Source organism: Rhopalosiphum padi, chromosome 4, assembly GCF_020882245.1.
Source record: "Rhopalosiphum padi isolate XX-2018 chromosome 4, ASM2088224v1, whole genome shotgun sequence".
NCBI classification, from domain to species: domain Eukaryota; kingdom Metazoa; phylum Arthropoda; class Insecta; order Hemiptera; family Aphididae; genus Rhopalosiphum; species Rhopalosiphum padi.
Genome location: NC_083600.1, coordinates 29,658,306 through 29,684,123, shown reverse-complemented (window position 1 = coordinate 29,684,123; position 25,818 = coordinate 29,658,306). Strand labels below are relative to the sequence as shown.

The 25,818-nt window shown below is 28.8% G+C and overlaps 4 protein-coding genes across 9 annotated transcripts; 3 read left to right on the top strand and 1 right to left on the bottom strand.

Annotated features, from left to right (window-relative positions):
* The first annotated feature begins 62 nt into the window (after window positions 1–62).
* On the top strand, window positions 63–4,143 carry LOC132928367 (DIS3-like exonuclease 2). The gene is made up of 13 exons (XM_060992980.1): window positions 63–420; window positions 769–954; window positions 1,028–1,169; window positions 1,232–1,333; window positions 1,424–1,695; window positions 1,774–1,938; window positions 2,001–2,193; window positions 2,266–2,439; window positions 2,577–2,824; window positions 2,902–3,175; window positions 3,262–3,446; window positions 3,510–3,705; window positions 3,791–4,143. Exons 1-13 carry the CDS (start codon window positions 296–298, stop codon window positions 3,980–3,982), a joined length of 2,454 nt encoding a protein of 817 aa, XP_060848963.1. The 5' UTR covers window positions 63–295; the 3' UTR covers window positions 3,983–4,143.
* A 374-nt stretch (window positions 4,144–4,517) lies between these two features.
* On the bottom strand, window positions 4,518–10,722 carry LOC132928366 (E3 ubiquitin-protein ligase MARCHF6). Its single transcript, XM_060992979.1, has 6 exons — window positions 10,414–10,722; window positions 7,016–7,427; window positions 6,707–6,937; window positions 6,250–6,648; window positions 5,885–6,160; window positions 4,518–5,823 (listed from the first exon to the last, which is right to left on the bottom strand). The coding sequence occupies exons 2-6, from the start codon at window positions 7,406–7,408 to the stop codon at window positions 4,528–4,530; spliced, it is 2,595 nt and encodes an 864-aa protein (XP_060848962.1). The 5' UTR covers window positions 7,409–7,427; window positions 10,414–10,722; the 3' UTR covers window positions 4,518–4,527.
* A 2,655-nt stretch (window positions 10,723–13,377) lies between these two features.
* On the top strand, window positions 13,378–18,758 carry LOC132929789 (trifunctional enzyme subunit beta, mitochondrial). The gene is made up of 9 exons (XM_060995352.1): window positions 13,378–13,664; window positions 13,758–13,911; window positions 15,954–16,329; window positions 16,388–16,562; window positions 16,622–16,752; window positions 16,892–17,107; window positions 17,178–17,328; window positions 17,398–17,486; window positions 18,379–18,758. Exons 1-9 carry the CDS (start codon window positions 13,595–13,597, stop codon window positions 18,424–18,426), a joined length of 1,410 nt encoding a protein of 469 aa, XP_060851335.1. The 5' UTR covers window positions 13,378–13,594; the 3' UTR covers window positions 18,427–18,758.
* Window positions 18,759–20,463: 1,705 nt separating this feature from the next.
* On the top strand, window positions 20,464–23,817 carry LOC132930675 (uncharacterized). 6 transcript variants are annotated; one of them, XM_060996671.1, is made up of 5 exons: window positions 20,502–20,612; window positions 20,823–20,943; window positions 21,029–21,112; window positions 21,227–23,489; window positions 23,564–23,817. In XM_060996671.1, exons 2-4 carry the CDS (start codon window positions 20,838–20,840, stop codon window positions 22,531–22,533), a joined length of 1,497 nt encoding a protein of 498 aa, XP_060852654.1. In that variant the 5' UTR covers window positions 20,502–20,612; window positions 20,823–20,837; the 3' UTR covers window positions 22,534–23,489; window positions 23,564–23,817. The 6 variants fall into 6 exon arrangements, 5 of the variants coding, with proteins under 5 accessions (XP_060852650.1, XP_060852654.1, XP_060852653.1 ...); XM_060996670.1 differs by having other exon boundaries at window positions 21,185–23,489; XR_009662265.1 differs by having other exon boundaries at window positions 20,508–20,612; window positions 21,029–21,363; window positions 21,443–23,489.
* The last annotated feature ends 2,001 nt before the right edge of the window (window positions 23,818–25,818 follow it).

Here is a 25,818-nt window from a genome sequence, read left to right as displayed (position 1 = left end):
GTTATCTGTGTCGTCGCCTATCTGACACGACGAGATAACAATATTGACAAACAGACAACACTACAGCAGTAAATGTTGGCTGTTAACACTTCGCACTCAAAGTAGAACGTTTCGTTTATCATACGGGTACTCGTCTGTGGTTTTTTGGCAGTACCGAATGCGAGTTTACATGTTTCTACTTTCTGTTCTACACGATATATTTATGACACCCGAGTACTCGACTGTTATATCCGTCGGTCTTGATCATCGCTGTTAATTCGTATCCGTTTTCCCTCGAATTCATTCTCAATCCATCATGGACTTTTTGGAAGATCTGTCACGTCAACTGGAGGACATCCGGCTGGACGGCACTAACGTGAGAGCGGAATTCCCCTGCCCGCGGTCGGTCCTGCGATATCTCAACCATCAAGGATCTATGAGGTAATTTAATAAATGGATTTAATGTCGTATTAAAAGTATTGGTTCATTTCTTGTTTACGTCTAGGTATATCGGCATATTCTAAGAGGTACACTCTATAATAATAAATAGACTGAAACTTTACATCATACTAATTTAATATACTTAATATTTATTGAGAAGTATACACATTTTATTGTTGATGTTTAAAGCAAATGTTTGTTTATTTATAAACATAAAATGTTTATAGAGTGTAATGATATTGGTTAAGTCTTAAACTCGAAATGTCAGTTTAATTGATATGGATCAACTAATAAGTTAATTCTGAAGTATTTTTTTATTTATACAATCATATTTTTTTTTCGTTACAGTGAAACTAATAGATTAGCATCAGCCTTAGAGAATGGTATAGATATCGAAGACACACCTGAAAATCAATCGAGAATTCGTACAAGAAAAAGACTACAAAGGAGACAGAAACAAAAATTAAAATCTTTACTTGATAAACAAAATACTAATTACAAAGAACAAAATAGATCAACTGTAGCTATTATGGAGTATGTATACAAATAATAACAATAACATGTAATAATTTATTAATAATATAGTTTTTTTCATATTACTTTGAAGGCCATTTCTTAGTCAAAAAAATTATTACCATGATTATATGGAGTTAGATGATGTGATGAAAGGTCTAGAAAATGGCGAACTTTTTGAAGGAAATATACGTATTAGTCAAAAATGTACCACAGAAGCATATGTTCCTTCACCAGTAAATAATTATCATCAAATTTTTGTATATAATATTCTAATCACAATGTTTTATATTTAAAGGATAAATCAAAGGATATATTAATAAACAGTATTAGGGCACGGAATAGAGCTCTAGATGGTGATAAAGTTGCCGTAAAGATTTTGCAAAAATCTGAATGGAGGGTATTCTATTTGATATTTTAAAAACATAACCCACACTAATTTTCAAAATGGTGTCATCTTAATATTAGCATTTTAATTTGTTGATTTTAGAACCCAGATACAGAAGATTGTCAAAGGACTGGTGAGGTGGTTTATATATTAAATAGCAAAGAGAACCGCATAGTAGTAGGAACCCTGCTAGTCGATAGAGGTGTTCTTCATCGATATAGCACATTAGTTCCCAGAGACAGTCGATTTCCCAAATTACTGGTAGACACTTCAATTTGGCCGTTACCTATTCATTTGAAGGAAGGAACCAAGGAATCAAAAGAATTGTTTTATGCTCTCTTACCACGTTGGGAAAATTTTAAATTTCCAAAAGCGTATGTACTTGTGTATTTAACATTTTGCAATTTATAATGTATGATTACTTTATTTTGTGTATATACTATGATTTCTAGAATATTGAAAGGAGTTTTGGGCGAATCTGGAGAAATAAATGCAGAAACTGAAGGTATACTGATCGCTCATGATATACAAGAACAACCATACCCAGAAGATATAGATCAATATTTTCCGCCACAGTTTTCTGTGGAAGAAGAACTGAAACACAGGAAAGATTTCAGGTATTTAACTTGCTCTCGTGAATGTAATCTAGGCATATAGATTTAATTTTTTTTTTTTATAGAAAACATTGTATTTTCTCAATTGACCCCCCTACAGCCAAAGATCTAGACGATGCCCTTTCCTGTGTACCACTGCCGAATGGTAATTTTGAAATTGGTATTCACATATCAGATGTGTCTTATTTTGTTAAGCAAGGCACACCACTAGATGAAATTGCAGAAAAATTGGCCACTAGTGTTTATCTAGTACAAAAAGTAAGCTTTGAATATAAATAATATGTTTTTGCACTTGGGTAATTCAAACAAAATTATATTATTAAATAACAGGTGTATCACATGTTACCTCCAGCGTTGACTATGAGGGCGTCATTACTACCCGGAACCGATAAACTAGCTGTCTCTATCACTTTGGAAATGACACCTGATGCTAATGTGATTAGTCACACTTTTAGTCAGTCTATTATACATTCTTGTGCTCAATTGCATTATGCACATGCTCAAGTATGTTTCCATTGCTATATTATTATTTATTATTAATGCTTAAGTATTCAATTTTAGTTTTAACTATATAAATTATAAAGTATGATATATACTATATACTATATACGATCAATAATCTGAAAATCTGTTTGTTCTAGATATTCTTAGAAAATCCTAATAAAAAAGATTGGGACGAATCTGAGTTTCCTACTGTGTATAATGGTTATACAATCAATGACTGTGCAACAGCCATTAGCAATTTACATAAACTCGCGGCAGTAATGAGAGAGAGACGTTTTGGCTCAGGTGCGCTGGCAATCAATCAACCTAAGTTGTCTTTTGAAATTGATAGAGCTACGTGCGAGCCATTATCGTATTCGTTGTACATACTCCACGAGAGTAATTGGTTTGTGAACAGTACACTTAATTATTTTTACCAATTGATATGCTTAGGAAATTAATTATTTTCACTTGATACTACAGGTTAATAGAAGAATTTATGCTTCTTGCTAATACGATGGTCGCTGAACATTTGAAGACTCACTTCCCAAAAACAGCTATGCTCAGAAATCATCAAGCACCGGATGTTACTCCTATGGAAAAAGCAGTGAAACTATTGAAAGTTCATGGTATCGATATTGATGTTACTTCAGCTGGGTCTATTCATAAGTCTAAAGCTGCTTATTGTCAAGGCGAAAATTCAGAAAATCCTCATTGGGACATTATTATCAGCAATATACTATCAAAGCCAATGGTTGTAAGTAAAAAAAAAATTATAAAAATTTGTGAAATGAACACAAAATGTTGATAATGCATTCAAACATTGTTTTTTGTACTTTTTAGCGTGCCGAATACTGTGTTATCGATACATGCAGATCCATGTCTCATTTTGCACTTAACGTACCATACTATACGCATTTTACTTCTCCCATCCGTAGGTATCCGGACATAGTCGTGCACCGTATGCTAATATCGTGGTTAACAGGCAACCCAATCAAGGAATACGAAGACCCAAAACTCATTCACCAGTAATACATTTTAATAAACTGCATTGTCAACAACCAACTAATCACGTTTTATTGCAAATTTAGGATTGCCATCAACAGCAATGACAAAAAGAATAATGCGAAGAAAGCGTCAGAAGCTAGTGCAGATATATACGCTGCATGTTTGATTGGTAAACTGGGAGGCCTAGTGGTTGATGCGTCTGTTATGGAAGTAAAGGAAAACTATTTTGAAGCCACAGTCCTCTCGATGAACATGAACGTCAGAGTTTACGTGAACATTGTGAGTGTAGCTATTGGACTGAATGTCCCATTTTCTATTAATTTACCAATCAGATGGAGTACTAACGTTCAATTTTTTTTTTCAGTCTCCACACAACCCAGATTTGCTGCACAAATTCTGCAGGTTATCGACTATTGATGATAAACCCACGTTGACCATTTGGTGGGATCTTGAAGGTGAACACAAACAAACACTTCAACTCTTTGACAAAGTCAAATTGAAGCTCTCAAAAAGAGAAAATTGTTTGAAATTAAGAGCCATTTTAATCAGAGACTAATAGACTTCTATTTATTGTGATTCAATACATAGTGTATTTAATATTTTAATTAATACATTTTTTTTTTTTTTTTATTATTATTATTGTTTTCAAGTTTTTGATGATAAGAAATGTTATTTATTAATATGATTTTTATCAATAAATGCATTTATACTTTTAGACTTTCAAGTGTAAGGTCAATCAACAGCGTCAATATAATATAATAACATTAACGCACATTTTACGATGGGATACAGTACAGAGTTTATTAATTTATATGTTATATTTTTATTAAGTTGAATAACATTTAAAATATCATAGGTTATTTTAGAGTATATATATATCATATAACTTAAAATATGTAATATAATAATATAATATATATATAATAAATATATATATATATATTACATAATAATTAATATATTATATAAATATATTGAAGTTTAAAAAAAAAATAAAACAAATATCTTACACAAAAATTTATACAAAAATGAAATAATATAATAATAATAATAATAATAATAATAAAGACATAAAACAATTCACCATAATATTATAGTTTTCTAATTTTGACCCGAAACCGAACTTGTATGGTTATAATTTACAAGTCTTCTACCGACTAAATATTTATCATTTTTAATGTGTTCGTAGAGTCTTTTAAATTGACGCACTTGCATCATCATTCCTTTAGCAATGGCCATCGTGAGCATGAGTGCTGGATATATTCTCCTAGCTATCAGCAATCGTGTGCTATGATTATTAACGATTAATGGAATTACAGAGTATGCAATCACATACGGTACAGCTAGGAACAAACTGAGAACGGCAATCACAGGTATGGCTAGGTCTTGCATCATCAACTTGAGGTCCAAACGCATGAAACCATCTCTGTACGTACGTTCTATGGCTCGCCTCAGAGACCAATCTGGTCCCATAAGGGTGATGGCGCATGCAATTTTCATGTATAAAACCCCCAGTGCCCAGTCTTGCCATGCCCAGAGTACAGGTGTTTGGTGTAAGGGAACTCGGAACGGCACTACCATAACAAGCTCTAAGAGTAGACCAAACAGAAATGGTATTATACCGAGCAGTACGATAAAAGCAACCATTGCTTTTGAACTAATCTTAAGCCAAAACTTTAATCGATTGATGACGACGGTACGTCCTTCTGGCAGCCATCCTGCTATAAAACAAACAGCTCGCACTGACAGCCAACATATATATGTGCCACATGCTGCAGTATACAGTTCATGAATGTTAGGCAACTGTGATGGTTCTGGGGCAGAAGGCAGTAGTGCCGGCCAAAATGACATGGCCAAACGACCCAACCATACGGGTATGGTTATGATCGACAAACTGATGACGACTACAGATAGAGCCACTAGGACGAGTAAAGCAATCAGACGTATAGCAAAATTAGTGGGTCGAGTGTAAGGTCGAAAACCAACAGGCCCGCCACGTCTTAACAACCCCTCGTGAGCTGCTCCTAAATCAGCTGCAGGTGGATGTATGGGTGCCACAACCGGAGGTAATTCTTCTCCATCACCAAGTAGATATGATTTTATTCCAAGCAAATGTGAGACAATAAGACACCAGAAACGAATGCCCATTTTCAGCCAATTGCGAGTATGTGTTTGTTCCAGTAGAGCTGGTAACACAACCTGTAGAAGTAATAGCTCCATGGACAGTTCATTAACGGAATCGCTGTGTAAAGTTACATTATATGGCAAAAATGATGGCCAAATAAATTTCAGAATTCGTATTGGCAGCCAAACAACAAGAAAGACAGCTGTACCAAATATCATAGCTGACGCAATGAGCCTTCGCCCATGTTGCAACATGCCTTGTTGTATTAGTTCCTAAAAAAAATTAAATATATGAATATCCAGTAAGCGTTAAATGTTAACATGTATATAATACTTGTATAGGACTAAAATCTGGATCGTTTAGATTTCGCAAGAACCATAATACACCAGGTCGGACAACTTCTCGGAGGAGCAGTACAAATGAAGCAAAGTAATACACATACACCATTCCAACAAGCCAATGGATGAACATGGATGTACCAGGAGCCAAACGGAAACTTGCTAGCCTATCTTTGAAACTTGTGTCAAACATTGACAATGAACATATGTCCAACCACCAACCGCATACCAAAGGCAGTACACCAATTTCAACAACTGATAACAGGGACACCTAATAAAACAAATAAACAAAATATGTAATCATCAATATACATCGTTTAAATGTATTTATATAAATGAAAACTAGTTTAATATTCTCACTTTTACAACAATATAGCTAAGTCCAATTATACGTTTGGATCGTCTAAATCCAATAATAGTCGCAAAGGTGTGCATGATCAACAGACACATACCAATGAGACAGTATCCGCATAGTGTGGTGACCAAACCTTCAAAATGTGAAGCAGCTACCTTATCTTGTAAAGCCATTGCAGTAATTGCCAGATTACCCATTTGATAAGGACAAAATGCAAACACCAATATAAATAATGCATTCATAGACACCACCCAAAACACGTGTTCTAAAAACACCAATGAACCATCTAATCCCAAAAGTCGTTCCCAAGTCAAATCTTCAGCAGCTCGATCACCCCAATCTATTGGATTCCAATGTCCTTCATCTACTTGATTTCCATTTTCTTGGCGAACTTCTCCATCAGCCTATTAAGATTAATGTTAATATATAGCCATTTAAGATATTTATCACAAAGTATCTTACCTCTTCTACAGGATTTTCTTCAGGAATGGGAGGCAGGAGCACATTAAGTTGTTGTTGATTATTTGGTTCATCTCTTTCTAACCAATCTGGACCACCACCATGCAATATTTGTTCACGTAGCCAAATTAATCCAATAAATGCAAACAATGTGCAAGTCACAACAAAACAGCCATGAAATATATCACCAGAAATGTTCTTTGATGACCACATATCAAGAGGCAATGACATTACCTAAATTTGTTTTAAAAATATAAGTAAATTTAAATATAATTATTTTAATTTAATAAATAAATGTATTAAATCACTTACAGCATCAAAAGAGCCATTAAACAGGCTTCGGTAAATCCTACAGGCTGTAAAAGGTACAACGCATAGCCAAGCCAGTCCAACCAATGTAAAATGCAACCAATATTTTATGCCAGTCAAAACACTTGAAGTGATACCAGCAGCAACATCTTTAATAGGTAATCGTCTAGGCATGTCTGGGGCATAGATTGGTGTGAAGGAAAATCGATAGCTACAAAGCTCACAATACTCTTTGCGACTGTAACGCATCCATTGTACCAAGCACTCTTGATGAATGTACTTAATGCTGCCTGTACAAATACAAGGATGAAACAATGGCCGTTCTGGCATGCCTTCCGATCGGCACACTCTGCAGATATCTGCTCCTTGAGAGGGGTCGTCCATATTGTCCATCATGGAATACTATTCTATGAATCTAAAATTAAATGAAAAAATGTAATTTAAAAAAAACAAAAAATTACTAAAATTTTAAATGTTATAAGTAATTTTTTAACTAAAATAAAATAATATTACATAACACTTAAATGATACTAAATAATGTTATCAGTATTTTTTTTAACCAACAATTTTTAAATGTGTAATGCATACACAAATCCCAATCAATAAACTGATAGTAACAAAAAAACAATTAGTTGCCTTATAAGTTATTGCTTATTATGATGACAATCAATGAAAATATTATAATAAAAAACATGTTTATTATTATCTTGTAATCTATATTGGTGTATAATGCCATGATGGTACACAATTATTTTAAAATCTTTGATAAATAAAATAATTAAAAGTTCTGGCAAAATAATAAAATAACACATATTTTAAATTGATATGCACACTTAATGATATAGATAGTAGGTAATGTAACAAAATATCAAAGTTTATGCAAAAATAATTTGTATTATTATTTATTACCATTTTCCAATGCTAGCTAACAAAGGCTTATTTTTTTCTCCCATTCAAAGTTAATTTAGAAAAAGATGATACTTAAAGACTAACTTAGAAAACCCAATTTTTAAAAGTAATGAATGAAAAGAATAATTGAAAGAATAATAAAATAATTGTAATGACCAACTATAGATATTTGTTAAAACCAAAAACATATATATTAAATATAAAACTATGGTAGTACAATTAATTATTTTTATTTATGCAATTATGCAAAGCCAACATGTGATGTTAGAAGAAAGTTACAGCCAATATAAGTAAATTTTACATACATTTTGCCCAAGTATATTTAGTATAGGTGTCTAATATAAAATATATACTTATGTAATTTTATTCATCAATAACTTAACACTTAATAATAGTGTCAACAATTGAGTTATTAGGTACTTATAATTTTTTTTTATACCTAGAGAAAAAAATAAAATGCTTATTTCACAATTTTTTGTATTACACATAAATCCTAACATAATATTACATAACTAACATAATGTATAGCTACCATAGGAATATTATAATATTCTTTAGTATTGACAATATTTTAAAATACATTAAATGGAATTGGATTAAATATTTATAAGGTATAGCTATTAATGGTGATTATTGATTAGTCATTGTCTATAACTGAAATATTGTTGCATATTGATGACTTTCTAATAATTAATAGGTATATATATCAAAGATATATTCAAGGAATTTTATAAACATAATTCATATAAATGAAAAATTTGATACTTTGTTGCTTGGGCAACAATATTATTATGCTTGATTTTAGAATTATGATAATTAAGTAACATATTACAGTAAACAGGCAATAGGTACAAATAAATGATGAAGATACAATAAATATACACACAACCAGTGGCGTAGCCAGGATTTTTTTTAGGGGGTTTTTGTTTAGTAATAAAATAAAATAAATAATTGAATGATAATGATTATTATCACCAGTGCAGTCGATAACGTGAATACAGCATAACAGAATACATTTTACCAAGAATAAATTATTGTATTCCTATATTATAAACATTATATTTATGATAAAAATACGGCCGAAGGGGGGGGCAACACCCAAAACCCCCCAGGCTACGCCACTGACACAATAAACATTGAAATATCTAGGTTCTAAATGTATGTAATAAACTGAAAAATTTGTGTTACATTTAAGGTTGCTTACTTTACTGTTATGCAGCTTAATTGCATTTTAATATCTATTTTTATCGAGATTTGTATTTATAAATTATAGTAAGTAAATAATAATAATTTGTTTTTGATTCCTAGTAAATTTCTTTGGTCCTCTCTTATAAAAACAATCTTTATAAGACTTTTAAAAATATTTTTTGATTTATCTATTGACATTACACAATCAACATTTTAGGATATGTATTTTATAATACAATGGAATGACTAAAATATTTTTATAAACATTATAGATAATCTTAAAATTGCATATATAATTATTGGTTTTTATACATAACACATAACATAAACAAATATTATAACAACCAATTTATTCTTATAAAAATATGGTTATTATTTAGTTTACAGAATGCCTTTACTGTTATATACATTTTATCAAAACAATACTCATAGGGTTTAGAATTTGATTTTTAGACTCATTCAAATTCCAAGTTTTTTAATTCAATTTGAATTACATCAACACCACCAACATTTTTATAAACAAAGCTAAAAACTTTACTAATAATTATGTAAAACTAAACTGTTAAATCAAAAGATTATCAGGTGAACAACATTGTTTAAACAATTTCAGTCTTTGGATTAATGTTCTCATACTGTGGTCATACACACCTAATTTTTACCAAGATAATTAACTTATATTTTATGGAACAATTCAAATGGTTAATAGTATATTTTTGTTATATATTAAATATGTATAAATCATAACTGAGTACAAATGTGCAATATAAAAATATATTGTTCTCGAATAATGTATTATATTGATTTGTGTCCTTCTTGTTATCAATAACTTTATAGATTTAAGTAATCTAGAAAATATTATATCAAACAGCCGACAGCGTAAAGTGTAAAGTTTTAATCTTCAAAAGAAGAGATAATAACGCGCTATAAAACAAATTTGCCCTATCAACTCTCTCACACACATAGACAACACAACTACACAACAATACTAATAAAAAAAAATGCGCCAATTGTACTTTCCGACGATCATCGGCTCTCAACCATAATATAACCACTTAATCATATAGGTATCAACGGTAAAGTTTCATAGACTTGTATCAATCCCAAAATACCTAACTACTTGAGAAGACAAGAACAACTAAAACTTCAACATCTGTAGTGACGACCCCCCCACCACCACTAACACTAACAACAGCACATTCATAACATACAAAAACATCATAGGTACGAGATAATCGTAGTCTATTCGAATTGAATCTGTCCTATCGAGCCGGATCTAGTAATAAATAACTTACAGAGGTACTTACTTGCTTACAAGCTTAACCACTCGTACCGGCGAGAAGACGTCTGACGACGACGTAACGCCGTCACTCACCGCCGCATATCCCGCGGAGACACCGTCGGAAGTCGCGGAGTGCGGCCCCGCGGTTGGAAGTGCGGAAACGTTTCTGGACGTCAGTGGATGACCGAAACGGGTAAAAAAAAAAAGAGAAAACGGAAAAAAAATCGCAAAAACAACTATACCAAAGTCCAGAATCATCTGCTGCGCACCAATACTAGTATTTTCGGATCAATAAATTTAGTATTTACTACCAATGTTATCAGGAACGACACGGACAGGACGGGTCGGAACGGACACCGCTTACCTGGTATAATAACAGTAGCCGCGGTCACAGCAGCTGACTAGTAGTGACTACGGACTTCGATGTCTTATTGCCCGTGATAAATGTTAAATAAATGCCGTGAGCTTGCTGACTGGCCCCGGCCACAGGTATGAACTATGAGTGTATGAATGATTGGATCTGTCATCTGTGTCGGGAGTTCGGGACAAATTCCAACATTCCAAGTCTTTATCAAACATTCAAACATGCGCCAATACTTAAAAAATGTTCATTATTTTTTTTTTACTTTATTCTAAAATCTCATTAGTTTAAAATGTTTTCATCGACATCATAACAAATAATACTTATATATATATATATATTTATTTAATTGTTAATGAATCATGAATCATGATTCGTGATCAATATCAAATGATAAATATCAATAATAAAATACCAGTTCATTACTTAGGTATCAAATGGGTCAGTTTATTGAATTTTTTAAAATTGAATTTATACGAAAAATATAAAAAAACAATATCCTGAGCGTGGACAGTCTATCAGCCTATACAATAGCGTACATCTCGATTTTAACATAATATATACCTACCTATTTTTGATTTTGAGTGGAGCAATGAATGTATTGATTTTATCAAAATGTGTGTGTATACACGATAAGTAGTCAAAAAAAGATTGGATTTTCAACTTTAAGAGTGGTTTCAGATAACAAAGTGGATCTTATTTGTACTTTGGAGATATCAAAAGAAAAAAGTACTAGTAAAAGATAAAAGGGGAATTTTTACATAAATCCTGCGATTTTTTGTGTATTTATATTTAAATTTTTTTTTTTTTAGTTTTTACAAAATGTGAATTAAAAAGTTTCCGCTGGGTAGAAATGCTTTGAAATGTTGTACAAAGCTTCTCATAAATTGATAATTTTTCAATTAAAAAATATCAAAAAATTATAAACAAAGTTTTTTTATAAGCATTTAAAGTTATTTTTTTTAATGTTTTTCTCAAACTGTAGTATGAAATTTTTATTCTTTCACCCTTTTATTTAATTTTATTTAATTTAAAACGGCAACTTATATTTAAATGTACTAAATTAATAGGGCTATTTTTTTAACGAGATATAGATTTTCAAAATTGAGCAGTTTTCGGTTTTTATAATACTTCTTGTTTCATAATTTCATATAATATCTTAATAATATATTAATATGTAATAAAATCCCTCTATATAGGGAATTATACTATTATATACAATTTTCTAGAATTTCAATTCAGCTAATAATTTTTATCAAAATGTTTATAGGAAAAAATTTAAAAAAAATTATAATGTGTCATGCCTATAATAAATAGCTCAAAAAGTTTCAAAATTATAGGTACCTACTATATGTCTATATAGAAAGTTATATTATATAGGTACCAGTAGTTTTCAACCTGTGCGTCGCGGCTCCCAGGGGCGTCGTTGGTTATTATTAAAGGAGCCGCGTCCGTAGTATAAACTAATAATAACATTGTAAACAATATGTTTTTATTATTATCATTATTTGTATGGGAGCCGTATATTTGATTCCAAAATCAAAAGGAGCCGTGGACCCAAAAAGGTTGAAAACCACTGTTATATACAATATAAACATTTGGTTAACATTTTAATAAGTATCTATTAATTTTTAGATAACAAAAATAGTTTTGTTAAAAAATAGTGACTTTTCAAGTGAATAATATGCAGGAATTTTGTAAAAATTCAAAAATTATGTTATACGCTCATAAGAAAATAATTTGACTCCAAATACTCCGAAAGTATATAATATATAAATATTTTTTTTTTATAAAGGTTGAAAAACTTATTAAGAACTCGACTTTTTCTTATTTCTGTTAATAATAATTTATGAGAAACCTTGTGTTAGAGTAAATTTTCAAGGATTTTAACAAGTTTACGTTTAAGTTTTTACGGTTATTTCTTTTAGAATTATAACAAAATAAAGAATCAATTTTTTAAAAAACTTGGTTAGTGTATAATTTTCCGTTTTTCATTAATTTATTTTTTATTTTTTTCGATTACTTAGAATTTTTTACTTTTGACCTTCATAGTACCAACTAGATCCAACTATCTACTAGGAATTGCCTCAAAATAAAAGTCAAAATGTTTTTATTGCTCCAAAAGGTTATGAGTTATGATACTCACGCACACACACACAAAAAAAAGATTGTTTAATCAATACATTTATCACTCCTTTTAGAAACTAAAATTAAAAATTAAATATTTCATAAGACTTTTAATGTGTTATTTATTTTAGATCCTAAGTAGGGCGATGAATGTTTTGGTTTTTTAATAATGTTTGTTTTTATAATTGAATGAATTTTTATGAAGAGTACTAATGAAGAGTGAAGATACTTAATTGTAAACAAACTAAAAAAAATACTTCAATCTTTTAACTTTTCAATTTATAATAGTTTAGTATTTAGTCGCCTTGCATAATTGCATTACCTACTTGGACTACTTGGAGAAATATAATATTATGATCTAATGGTCAGTGGCCGCCGAGAGGAGTGATAAGTGTCTCTTATCAATTTTGTCGTCACGTTCGTAGATTGATAAGAATGGTGATTTCGTCCGACTTAATACGTGCATAGTAATATTATTTGTTATCTGTTTATATTATACACATTAACATTCATTCTTCATTACCTATACGCTATAATCATTACTTTGTAGTTTGTACATCAGAAAAACTCCGACTGACCAGTCTGACCTTTGTTTTCTCTTCGACTCGAACGTGTCGCTATTTCCGCGTTCCGTTTGTTCGTACCAATCCATCAAATCGGGTCGGCATACTCACTATTCTCACACGCTACCGCCATAACGTTCAGACCTACGGCAACGATGGCGTCCAATCTGTTGAAAAATATTATCAAATTGGATACCCGAGTGTCCGTGTCGCAAAACATTTGCCGTGAGTATGAGACCATAACTCTTGTCAAAAAAAATTAAACAAAACTGTCAATATGATTTGTAAACGTCAATGTTTTTTAACTGTTTGTCTCAGTGCCGATCAGATGTCTGTCGACGGCGTCTCCACGAGTGAAGGATAAGACCGGCAAGAATATAGTATTTGTCGATGGAGTGCGTACTCCATTCTTATTATCGGGTACAGACTATGCTCCTTTGATGCCTCATCAATTAGCTAAAGAAGCCCTAATGTAAGTTAGTTTGTCATTTTTCATTTTAATTTCAATCAAACCACATTTAATTGTCTGAAGAGAAGTAGGTTATAGATTTTTGTATTTTAATAGTAACAATATATAATAATATATATTTAAAATCTAAACATTTGATAATATTAGTTTTAAACAAGTTTTTAGCTTTTTATTTAGGTCAGGTCAACTATAAATATAGGTACATTTAGTACTTCAATAAAGATTTTATTTTTTATAAATTTTATATAACTGTTAAATGTTTAATGATTTGTCATAACATCAGATAATTTCACAGTATTTACAATTGTATACCAATATGATTATGAGTTGAAGAATATTAAGCATTATTTTATGCTTATATATAATGAACTGTTCTATAATTTGTAAAACTTTCTAGATGATTTTTAATATAAAGATTGTTATGTGCATGCTTACTTATAATAGATATAAATCAAATTTATTCTTGTTATTAGTGTCTAAAAATTATTTTTTATACATCAGGAAGTAAAATTAACTGAAGGTCAAGGTATTTTTATTGAGTAACAAACTTTTTAACTGGCAATTCTAAACTTAATTTATGACATAAGTTTGAACTAAATATAGTAATGTAATTTATAGTACGATAAAAAAATATTGAGATATTTTGATTTTAATTCTATTAATATAAATAAAGCATTAATATTTATTGTTGTAATATTGATATCAGAATGTTTTTAAAGATTCAAGGTATAGATTTTAAAATCATCTATATTTTTTTATACATTAATATAAAATAATAATATTTTGATCAATTCATTGAAAAAATATCTTATGTTATCAGTTATCATTCCTAAAACTATTGACAATAATTAGTATTTATTTAATTTTAAGTAATAATATAGACATAATATAGTAATTTATAAATTACACACATATATAAGACTAATATTTTAATTTTAAAAATGATCTAATAATAATAAGCTAATTAAATGTTAGAAATAGATAAATATTACATTTTAAAACAACAAAACTTTTTAAAACTAAAATTCATTAACTAATAACATGTAGATACCAAATGACAAATATATTAATCATTTTTATTTTTTATATTTTTCCAATTCAATATTGTACTACTTTATATGTTGAATATATTTTTTTAAATAATTATTTTCCATTTGCCGTTACCATAACTTAGCTTATTGTTTACTACAGCGATTCCCAACCCTTTTAATTGTGAGGACCATTAATTTTGTAAACAAATTTCTGAGGCCCACTAATGATTAATAGCATATCTATATACGTGTATATATAATATGTATAATATTATTAGGTATATAATAAAAATATAGAATAATATTATTTTAAATAAATACGATATTAATGTTAATATTATATAGTCTACGGCCCAGTTCTACGCTGCCTACAGCCCATGGGTTGGGAACCGCTGGTTTACTATATTCTATTGTACTTTAAAATATTTAGAATTTTTAAAATATATTTGTATTGTTTCAATATTCTTATTAAATTAAAGTATTTTTATTGATTATAATTAAGCAGATAAGATATGAATACAATGCTATGCCAAGTAAACACATTTATCGTACATGTTCTGTTTTTTTTTTTAATTTTTATAAATCAAATTGTATGCATAAATTACTATAAATATGGCTAAATACTTAATGCCCTAAAAAACTTCTATTCTAAATATCTATGCATTTATATTCAAACAATTACTAAATAATATTTAGAAATATAAAATATATCTATTATCTATTTATAATATTCCCAATAAATATGCCTAACATTTTATTTTTATTTTAATACCTAGTAAATTAATCAATGTCTTATTTATACCAAATATTTTATGTGTTTTAAATGCAGCCAGTTCAGTAGAATATAGGTATTACACTGTTCTGATGCTTAATGTTATTATTTAAAAATATGATCTTCAAAAAGTCCATACAACTATGCATAAAAAAATAATGTTATATTCTTGTTTAGTTTTGTGTTTTATTACCTATTAGTGAATAAAAAAACTTAAATTTTTTTATTTTATTTTAAAATAGTGGTTTAATGAGGAAAACAAACATACCTCGTGAAGTCGTTGATTACATTGTATATGGTACAGTGATACAAGAAGTAAAAACTAGCAACATTGGACGAGAAGCTGCCCTTGCTGCTGGATTCCCACACTCAGTCCCAGCTCACACTGTTACAATGGCATGTATCAGTTCAAATCAAGGTATTACAACTGGTATTGGACTGATTGCTGCTGGTGCATATGATGTAGTCGTAGCAGGTGGTGTTGAATTCATGTCTGATGTTCCCATTAGGCATTCTCGTAAAATGAGAAGTCTACTTTTGAGGGCAAACAAAGCTAAGACACCATTAGACAAATTGAAACTTCTCTCCACATTTAGACCAAACTTTTTACTCCCAGAGGCACGTTAATAATTCTTTGTATTCAAAATTAAAGCTAACTTAGTGTATATGCATATAGTTGCCAGCTGTCGCAGAATTCAGCTCTGGTGAGACTATGGGTTTCTCAGCAGATAGATTGGCTGCTTCATTCAAAGTCTCTCGAGAAGAACAAGATCAATATGCTGTTAGATCACACACTATGGCTAAAGAAGCTCAAGACAAAGGATATTTGACTGATATTGTACCTTTCAGATGTATGCTTTATATTTTTATTTATACAGTTTTAATTATTAAAAATATTTATTTTGCTTAGTACCAAATTCATCTAAAGTAATTGATAAAGACAATGGAATTAGAGTGTCTCCTATTGAAAAATTAGCAAAATTGAAAGCAGCTTTTGTTAAACCACATGGTACTGTAACTGCTGCAAACTCATCATTTTTGGTATGTAGAAATTAAAACATAACAACAAATTTAGAATAATTTTTGTTAAATGTAAAAAGTTTTCTATGAATAATATAAGTAAATATCAAGTATTTATACTATATAAGATTATTATATATATATATATTTTACTTTGTAGACTGATGGTGCATCAGCTTGTCTTATAATGACTGAAGAAAAGGCCAAGCAATTAGGCCTTAAACCTAAGCTTTACTTAAGAGATTTTACTTATGTGGCCCAGGATCCCATTGATCAATTGTTACTTGGGCCAACATATGCTACACCCAAAGTATTAGAGAAAGCGGGTTTGAGTGTCAAAGATATTGATGTATGGGAAGTACATGAGGCTTTTGCAGTAAGTATCTAACAAAAACAATTGTCAGTGCATTATTTGATTTTTAATTTTATTTATTGCTGTAATTCAGGGACAAATCTTAGCAAATCTCAAAGCTATGGATAGTGACTGGTTTGCCCAGAAATACATGAACAGGCAAAGCAAAGTTGGAATTCCAGATTTGTCTAAATGGAACAAATGGGGTGGATCGTTGAGTATTGGGCATCCTTTCGCTGCCACTGGTAAATTTATCATAATTTGTATTATTATAAACAATTTTTTTACTTATTAATTTGTATTATTATTTATAGGAGTACGTTTGACGGTTCACACTGCCAATAGGTTAGTGAGGGAAGATGGTCAGTTTGGTTTGATTGCTGCCTGTGCCGCTGGTGGACAGGTAATTTAAATCTATTTTCATGTAATGCATAGATACTAATGATACTATACTAATTCAATGGTGTAATCTAATTTTATTTTCCCCTATTATGCCATTCAAAAAACATTAATATTGTTATATTCTGTTATTTGTTAACAATATTTTTTTATACAATTTATTTTGAAACTACATATTGTGTAATATTTAAAGTAAAGGGGTATAAATTAAACTATGATCAACAGTTATTCTATATTGGATCATAGAAAAAAAAGTTAACTGCTATGCGTATTATACAAATCAAATTGATTATGCAGTCATTTTTTAATTAATAACATTAATAACATTTACATATGTAGAATAACTATAATTTCAACATGAAATCTTACTTAAATCTTACCCATTTCTCATCTAGAATCCCATATATTTGAGGTGATGCACATACCTTCAATGTTTGTATCTTTATCTTATTTAAAATTTTCAAGCAAAATGTAAAGAAATAGAATATACTATATTCAAAAATAGAATAACCAGTCCATCTTTTAGTTTAATAACCCTATTTAACATAATCAAATAAGTTAGAACAGAATTGCCAAGTAATGTTAGTGTCAAATTTTACACAAGTAAAAAAAGTTTTAGATCAGTACTGCTGTTAGAGCTTGTCACTTGACGTATCAAAAATTGGGCAATCTTTTTTAGAACAGAATATGTTATAAAAATATAAATTAAAATAAATATATTTTCAAAAACAATGCTTCAATATATGTTTATTGTCAATTAATTCAATAGCATTGTTTATCAATATTCTATTTGATCTATGCATCATAGACATATAATAGAATATTATATGTCTATGCTATGCATATACAAACAATTATTGAGTGTGAATTTATACACTTTTTATGATGTGTTTTAGGGAGTCGGCATGATTGTGGAAAGACATCCAGATGCCACAGCTTTGTAAATAAAAATTTATACCTGGAATCGTGTATAAGTATCACATGGTAAACTGGGAATAAAATAAACTTAAATTAATTGATTATAAATATCATAATGTTTATTTTTAAAAATTGTTATTATTCCACTTGGTTTTATTTCATTTAATGCTTTTTTTATTTTGGTCGTAAGAACACATCCCATAATAGTTAGTAATTAATGTATTATTTACTTGTTCGTAATTTGTTTTTGTTCAAAAAATTAAATATATTTTAAATTTTTTAACAACTGTAATCTATAAAATTGTTATATTTGCTTATTTCAAAATATTGTTGATAATAAAATTTATTTTTATGATAATATCTCTTATTTTTTTTTTGTATAACCCTGTAATTTAGAAGATAGAGCATCTTTTTTAGTTATTTATACACATACCTATTATGTTATTGCTATAAAAAAAAAATCTATTTAATTAGTAACATAATTAGCATTGGTTATAAATACAAGGAGCAGTTTCTACCAATGTTATTATCTATTGGGTATAAATTAAACAAATTAAATTATTTATAATAAATACTCAGTGTTTGTGTTTGTATTTTGTTGTTTTATGATGATTTTATTTTTTTTATTCAGTTTTACGAATTTAAAACACTACAGTTTAAAAATACTTATAACTCACTTAAAAACGGAATTATTGTCAAAACATACATATGAACACAGATGTAATTAGTAAAAATATAAAGCATTTAAAGTTTTATTAGCAAAGGCATCTAACTCAGAAGTCTTATAATCAATATATTATATTATAGCCTAGGGTACGCCTAGGACCAAAAGTCCTATCCCTGTGGCTAATAATGTTCCTGTCGTTCCTGGTAACCAGTCAATCAAATTTTGAGGACAAAATGTCCATAAGCTCAATTTTTATGGGAAAGAATTTTCTATTCACCTAATATTTATGGTATGCTTATAACTTGTAGGTCCATAGCTTAATTGCATATTATGTAGACCTTAGATCATATATATATGATCTAAGATGTAGACCCATATCTACTAACTAGTACGATTATATATAATATAATATGTATATGTATCTATATGTCATTAACCCTAGAGCACACGCTTCACGGTCAAAAAGACTGGGCTTTTAGAATTTTGTTCATTGCTTCAAAAATACAAAATATTAATCTAACCCAACCTAGAGACTTTCTAATTAGGCGATAAACTAAAATTAGATACAACTCCCAATTGTATACAATTTGATGCCTGTACTACAGAAGGGTTCAAAGTTCATTATCTATTAAAAAAAAACTGTCCAAAAGACTGTGTAAGTGGTATACATGTGATATAACTTTATATGTAATTACATTTATATGAAAGTTTAATTTTTTTATGTTAAGTATCAATAAAAGCATTTAAGCATTTGACAATTTTTATTTATTTAAGAGCAATAAAATAATGATTATTTCAATTTATCGAGTTTTAATTGGTATATTTCAATACACGGTAAATTTCATCAAATAGAGGAATATTTCTTGCTTCAAGACAAGTGATCACATTGTGAAAAAATGGAAATTTTTATTTGATATACCTATGCCAAATTTTGAGCCACAATTTTCGAATTATGTACCTACCCATATGCTCTAAATTCTGTATTTTATAAACTAATATTGTTTAATATATTGTGCATTAATAAAAAAATATGTACCTATGCAAAATATAATCGTAAATACCTCCTTATTATATTATGAAACACATAAGTACCTAACACATTTATGTACATCATATTGACATTGTTTGGCGAATTGTCTATAATAAAACTAAAAATCTTTAGCTGTAGTTATAAAAAATTGCTACATATATTATTGTATATTTTTACTTATATAACTTATAAGTCATAGGTAAGCGTGAAACAAAGTACCTACCTAATCAAAAGCAACATTTACGTTATACGTTGGTTACGACAATTTCCTTACTTTTACCGCGTTTTTTTATCTTGCTAATATTGCCGTAACCGACTACGACACGGAGGTTACGACCATTTTGTTTTGTGATAAAAAAATAAAAATTACAATATCGTTTTATCGTTTAGTTTCATATTATTATCAGTGACTGATTGATGATTATAAAACAACATTTTTACTTTTAACATAATATTTTTAATCTTGGATTATGGATCGTATTCTAGTAAGTAGTAATGGTCAGTTGGTGTAGTAGGTACTGTAGTCACTATTCAGCTATCATTAGCGTATCTATTCTTTAGACTTTAGACTTTTAGAGGCTCGATTGTAGTTAGTATTTAATTTGTTAATTTTGTACATTAGGATATTAAACATCGGTAAACAACACTAATCATCCTATTATACCATACTTTAATAATGAACTGAAAAAATATAATAAATATTTTTATTTTTGTTCTATTTTTAGTGTTAAGAAATCAATATGACAACAAAAAATAGAGCAAAAAGTTTGATTGCTGCTGCATTGATAGGAAAAGCTTTTAAAAATAATAACATACCATCAACAGTTATAAAAGATAGTGAAGAAGGTATGTCTGCTTTTAAAAGTTTACTTGCAACTAATTAGGTGATTATTTCATGATAAAATAATGTAAAAGATATTTTGGTTGACAGAAACATTTGAAGCCACTGGGCAGGATGGTGAAAGAATGAATTCAAATATTACAATAAAAAGATTGATAAAAATATATGGAGAAGGTAAATGCGTTAAGCCAAACTCATGTATTATGAATAAAAAATGTCAACATAAATGTTGGGAAAAATTTACAGAAATTGACAGGAAAAATATACTTGATAATTTTTGGAAATTAGGTAGCAAATCAAATCAACGAGAATTCTTAACTCAATGTGTATATAAAGGACCAATACAAAGGAAACGGAATAAACTAAGTAGTAGGCGTACCATATCGTATAAATATTACTTATCTTACATGTCTGAAAAGAAACAAGTATGTCAACAATTTTTAATAAGTACTTTAGATATATCACAAAAATTTTTAACTTACACCATCAAAAATTTTTCTCTAGAAAGTTCAGAAAAAATTAAAAATTATAGTGAAACCATTTCTAAAAGTAAATTAGATAATTCAACAAAGTATGTTGATTTACAAGAAGAAAATCCCAATGTTTCCTTAGAAACAATAACTGGAAATAGTTTGTCTTCAGATGTAAGCCGTGTATCAACTAATTGTTTAATATCTACAAAAGAAAATCATAATACTATTGAAATTAAATCATCAGTCAGTGAAAATAAAAGTTATAATGATATTGAACCATCAAAAAATAATAACCAATCTAAAATACATGAGTTATCTACAGTTGATAAAAATATAACAGACATTTCCGGATCTGCATATTTAAATGATGACTTATTAAAAAGTGAAGAAACACAACCAAAAGAAATTAAGATTATCAAACAGAAATGTAGTTTAAAAAATAATAATATTAAATTACATACAGTGAATAGTTTAAAAAACACTTTCGGAGGAGGTAAATGTGTTAAATCAAATCCATGTGTTTTAAACAAAAAATGTCAACATAAATGTTGGGAGAAATTTACAGAAAATGACAGAAAAAATATATTTGATAATTTTTGGAAATTAGGTAGCAAGTCAAATCAACGAGAATATTTAATAAAATGTGTACTTAGAGGACCAATAAAAAGGAAACGGAACAAAATAAATAGTAGGCGTTCCATTTCAAATAAATATTATTTATCTTATATGTCTGAACAAAAGCAAGTATGTCAACAATTCTTATTGACTACGTTGGATATAACTCAAAAGTTTTTAATTTACACCATTGAAAATTATTTTCAATCAAATTCTGTAAAAAACAATTGTAGGAAGACAATCCCAAAAGTTCAACTTGATAATTCAGCTATTTTTAAATTTGATCAATTTATTCAACAACTACCGGCATTATCGTCTCGTTATTGTAGTACTTCATCAAACAAGAAATACTTGCCAGCAGAGATTGTGAATATTCTCGGGCTTTATAATTTTTACAAAGATTACTGTAAAATAAATGGAGATGAACCATTGTCTAAGTATATATTTAGAAATACATTTAAAAAACAATACAACTTGGGATTTCATGTACCAAAAAAAAGACAGTAAATGTAATTTATGTATTAGATTTGAAAAGACATATAATTCTAACAGCGAACCAGAAATTCAAAAATCACATTTGAACGACATGGATGAATGTAAAGCTATACTAATGAGGCATCTACAAATAACAGATCCCAGTACAGTATGTGCAAGTTTTGACCTTCAAAACTCCTTAAGCACGCCAATAGGGTACGATAAGAACTTATATTATAGCCGAAAATTCAGTGTGTCAAATTTAATTGTCATCGAGAATATTACACAAAATTCGTTTTGTTATTTATGGGGAGAAACTATTGGCAATAGAGGTAGTAACGAAATTGTATCTTGCATACATGACTATTTGTTAAAAGTTGACCAACGAAAATCTGTGAAATCTGTTATATTACTTTGTAACTCTAATGCTAGACGAAACAAAAATAAAGCAATGCTGGTGATGATGTATCATGCACTCGAGTATGAACTTCATTTTATAACTGAAATCAAGCTGATATTTCTACTCCCTGGTCACACATGTTTGCCTGTAGACAGTTTGATTGTTACTATTGATCGTTTTATTAAAAATAAAAACAGTATGGGTACCTAGCGAATGGCCTACATTGATCAGAAATGCCCGCACAAATTCAATGCCACTAGAAATAGTTGAAATGAAAACTTCTGATTTTTTTTGATTGGACACTAGTTTCAAATTCAATTTTTTCAAATCATTTTAAAACAGACATAGGTGAAACGATTTCAACTTCTAAATTAAGATCTGTATTCTTCCAAAAACAGACTAATAATATAAAGTTATTGATTTCTAATTCATACACGGATGTTTGTCCTGAAAAATTAGTGATACTCAAAAAAAGAAGAAAAAAAGTACAAAAATCAAAAATACCTTGTTATACAGAATACATAGGTATTTCAAGTGCCAAATTCAATGACTTAACTAAATTATGCAAGGATGGTATAATTCCTGAAAAGTAAATTATTATTATCTTTTTAATTTAACAAAACAATTTAAATTACCTATTTGATGTACTTTATATTCTTACAGATTTCATAAAGAATACTATGATATGAAACCAAACAAAAATGTAAAAGATTGTCTTAATGAAACTGATGATGAAGATGAAGAATATTGATAGGTTAGTTAGTGACTCAATATTTTTTTTCTTATGTATTAAATCAAATTTATTTCCTTATTTTAAATATTAAATTTGAATTGTGTAACATATTCAATAAAGAATAATATTTGTATTTTGTATTAATATTTCTATATCATAATATAAAATGTATTGATTTATTTAAGTATGTATTGTCATTTTATTATTCATTTCAATAGGTAATTTATATTTTTAATTTTTTAACAAAAAAAAACTTTTTCCGAAAAATTGTACGGTTTTAATGTACTTGATTGAAGTACTGTAATATGATTTTACTTAGGAGAAAAGGTGTTTATTTTTGTCTACAATTGGGTTTTTAGATTATGAACAGATTTTTTTGTATATTATTGAAGGCACTTTTTGGAGTAAAAAAAAAAATCTTAAATTTTTAATTTTGAAGGGGGTTTTTGGTAGAAAATTAAATCCATTTGGAATCTTGATTGTTTGGTGGTTGTTTGATCATCAAGTTTAATCATTTTTACTAAACAATTAATAAGCTATTTAGGTGATTGAAATTATTTTTACCCATGTAACTAATACTAAACTTATGGATTTTGACACATATATGATTTTATTTCATAACTTTTGACCATACATTACTAAAATACAATATTACTAAGTCAATATATAGTTTATTAGAGTCCATTATTTTTATGTGATTTTATTTTTTTATCTAAAAGTACTATTCATAATAAATTATACTAGACTTCGGTACCTACTACTGGCTACTGGTAGGTACTAGTTATATAAATTAATTAATTTATAAATATATTCATACTTATTTATCTTATTGATATTTTTAGGGAAATAACCCTCTCACCCAAACTGACCACATTTTGGGTCAATTTACAAACACAGTTTACACTCCTTTGAGTGGTTAAAAGTAAAAATTTCCTGTAATTTTTAATATAATTGTGAAATACAAAAAATAAATAAGTGGGCTAGTTGTTACCACTCCGCTGTTGGTACATTGAGTATTGAATGTACCTCGTTAGTTGTTACGTAGAAGTACGTCACTGTAATGTGAGTATTCAATTTGAATTCAATGATAAATCATTGTATACGAAAACGAAAAAACAATTCCGATCGAGGAAGATCTATCAGCCTATTGCATATATAATAATATAATGTTATTAATCGCATAAATAATATTTAATTTATTCTTATTTATGTGTATTAAATAAAAATACGAAATTTAAAATAATGAGAATAATTGTGTCATATTTATATTGTACCTGCAAAGTTGTAATATTATTATTATTATTGTAATGGTCTCGCGCGCGCAATGACCGACCGACCGACACAGTGCAACTGGTAACGGGTCGCCGCGGCCGAACGCGTTATTCAAACTCATCTTCGCGGTCTCGTTACATTTATTTCGTTGGTATACATAAATTATAATAACATTATTATAATAATTACAAAAGAGAATTCATAATTAAGGTTACGATATACATATGTACGTGATATGATGAATTGATATCTTCGTGTATTGTTCAGTTTCAATATCTGTCGTAGTATTAGGTAGGTACTATTTATTACATTTATATAGTTCTCGGCCGCAATAAAAGTCGACGATTATCGATAAATTTCAAAACAGAACAAGAAGGAAATAAATAGTATTTTATAAATATCTTAGGACTTAGGTGGGGTTCGCGTGGGCGTTTCATTACAGATATGCAAAGAATTTAGAACTGTTTTCAAAAGCGACCAAATGCACAATAATCTTATTCAACAAATTAATAGACACTATATTACTTCAAATTTTACTTAATTTATATTGAGTATTGTAATTTTATAATAAAGGTATATTAGGTATAGGTATTACTTGGTATTAAATTATATTAAACGATGTATAGGTTAGGTTAGGTGGATACATTAAATAATATTATGCATTTTTTAAATTTATATTGCTTTTACCTATAAATTATACATTGTATTGCTTATAAATTATAAAATATTAATAATGAAATTTGACACAATTGTCAAATTATATTTGTCTTATATATATTTGACGATTATATTGTCGTACATGATGACTTATTGATTTTATAAATTTCACGCTAATTTTTACACATTATTGTATAATAATTTATCTGTATATTATTATCAATCAATGATGACATTTATAGGAATTCTGCGCAAA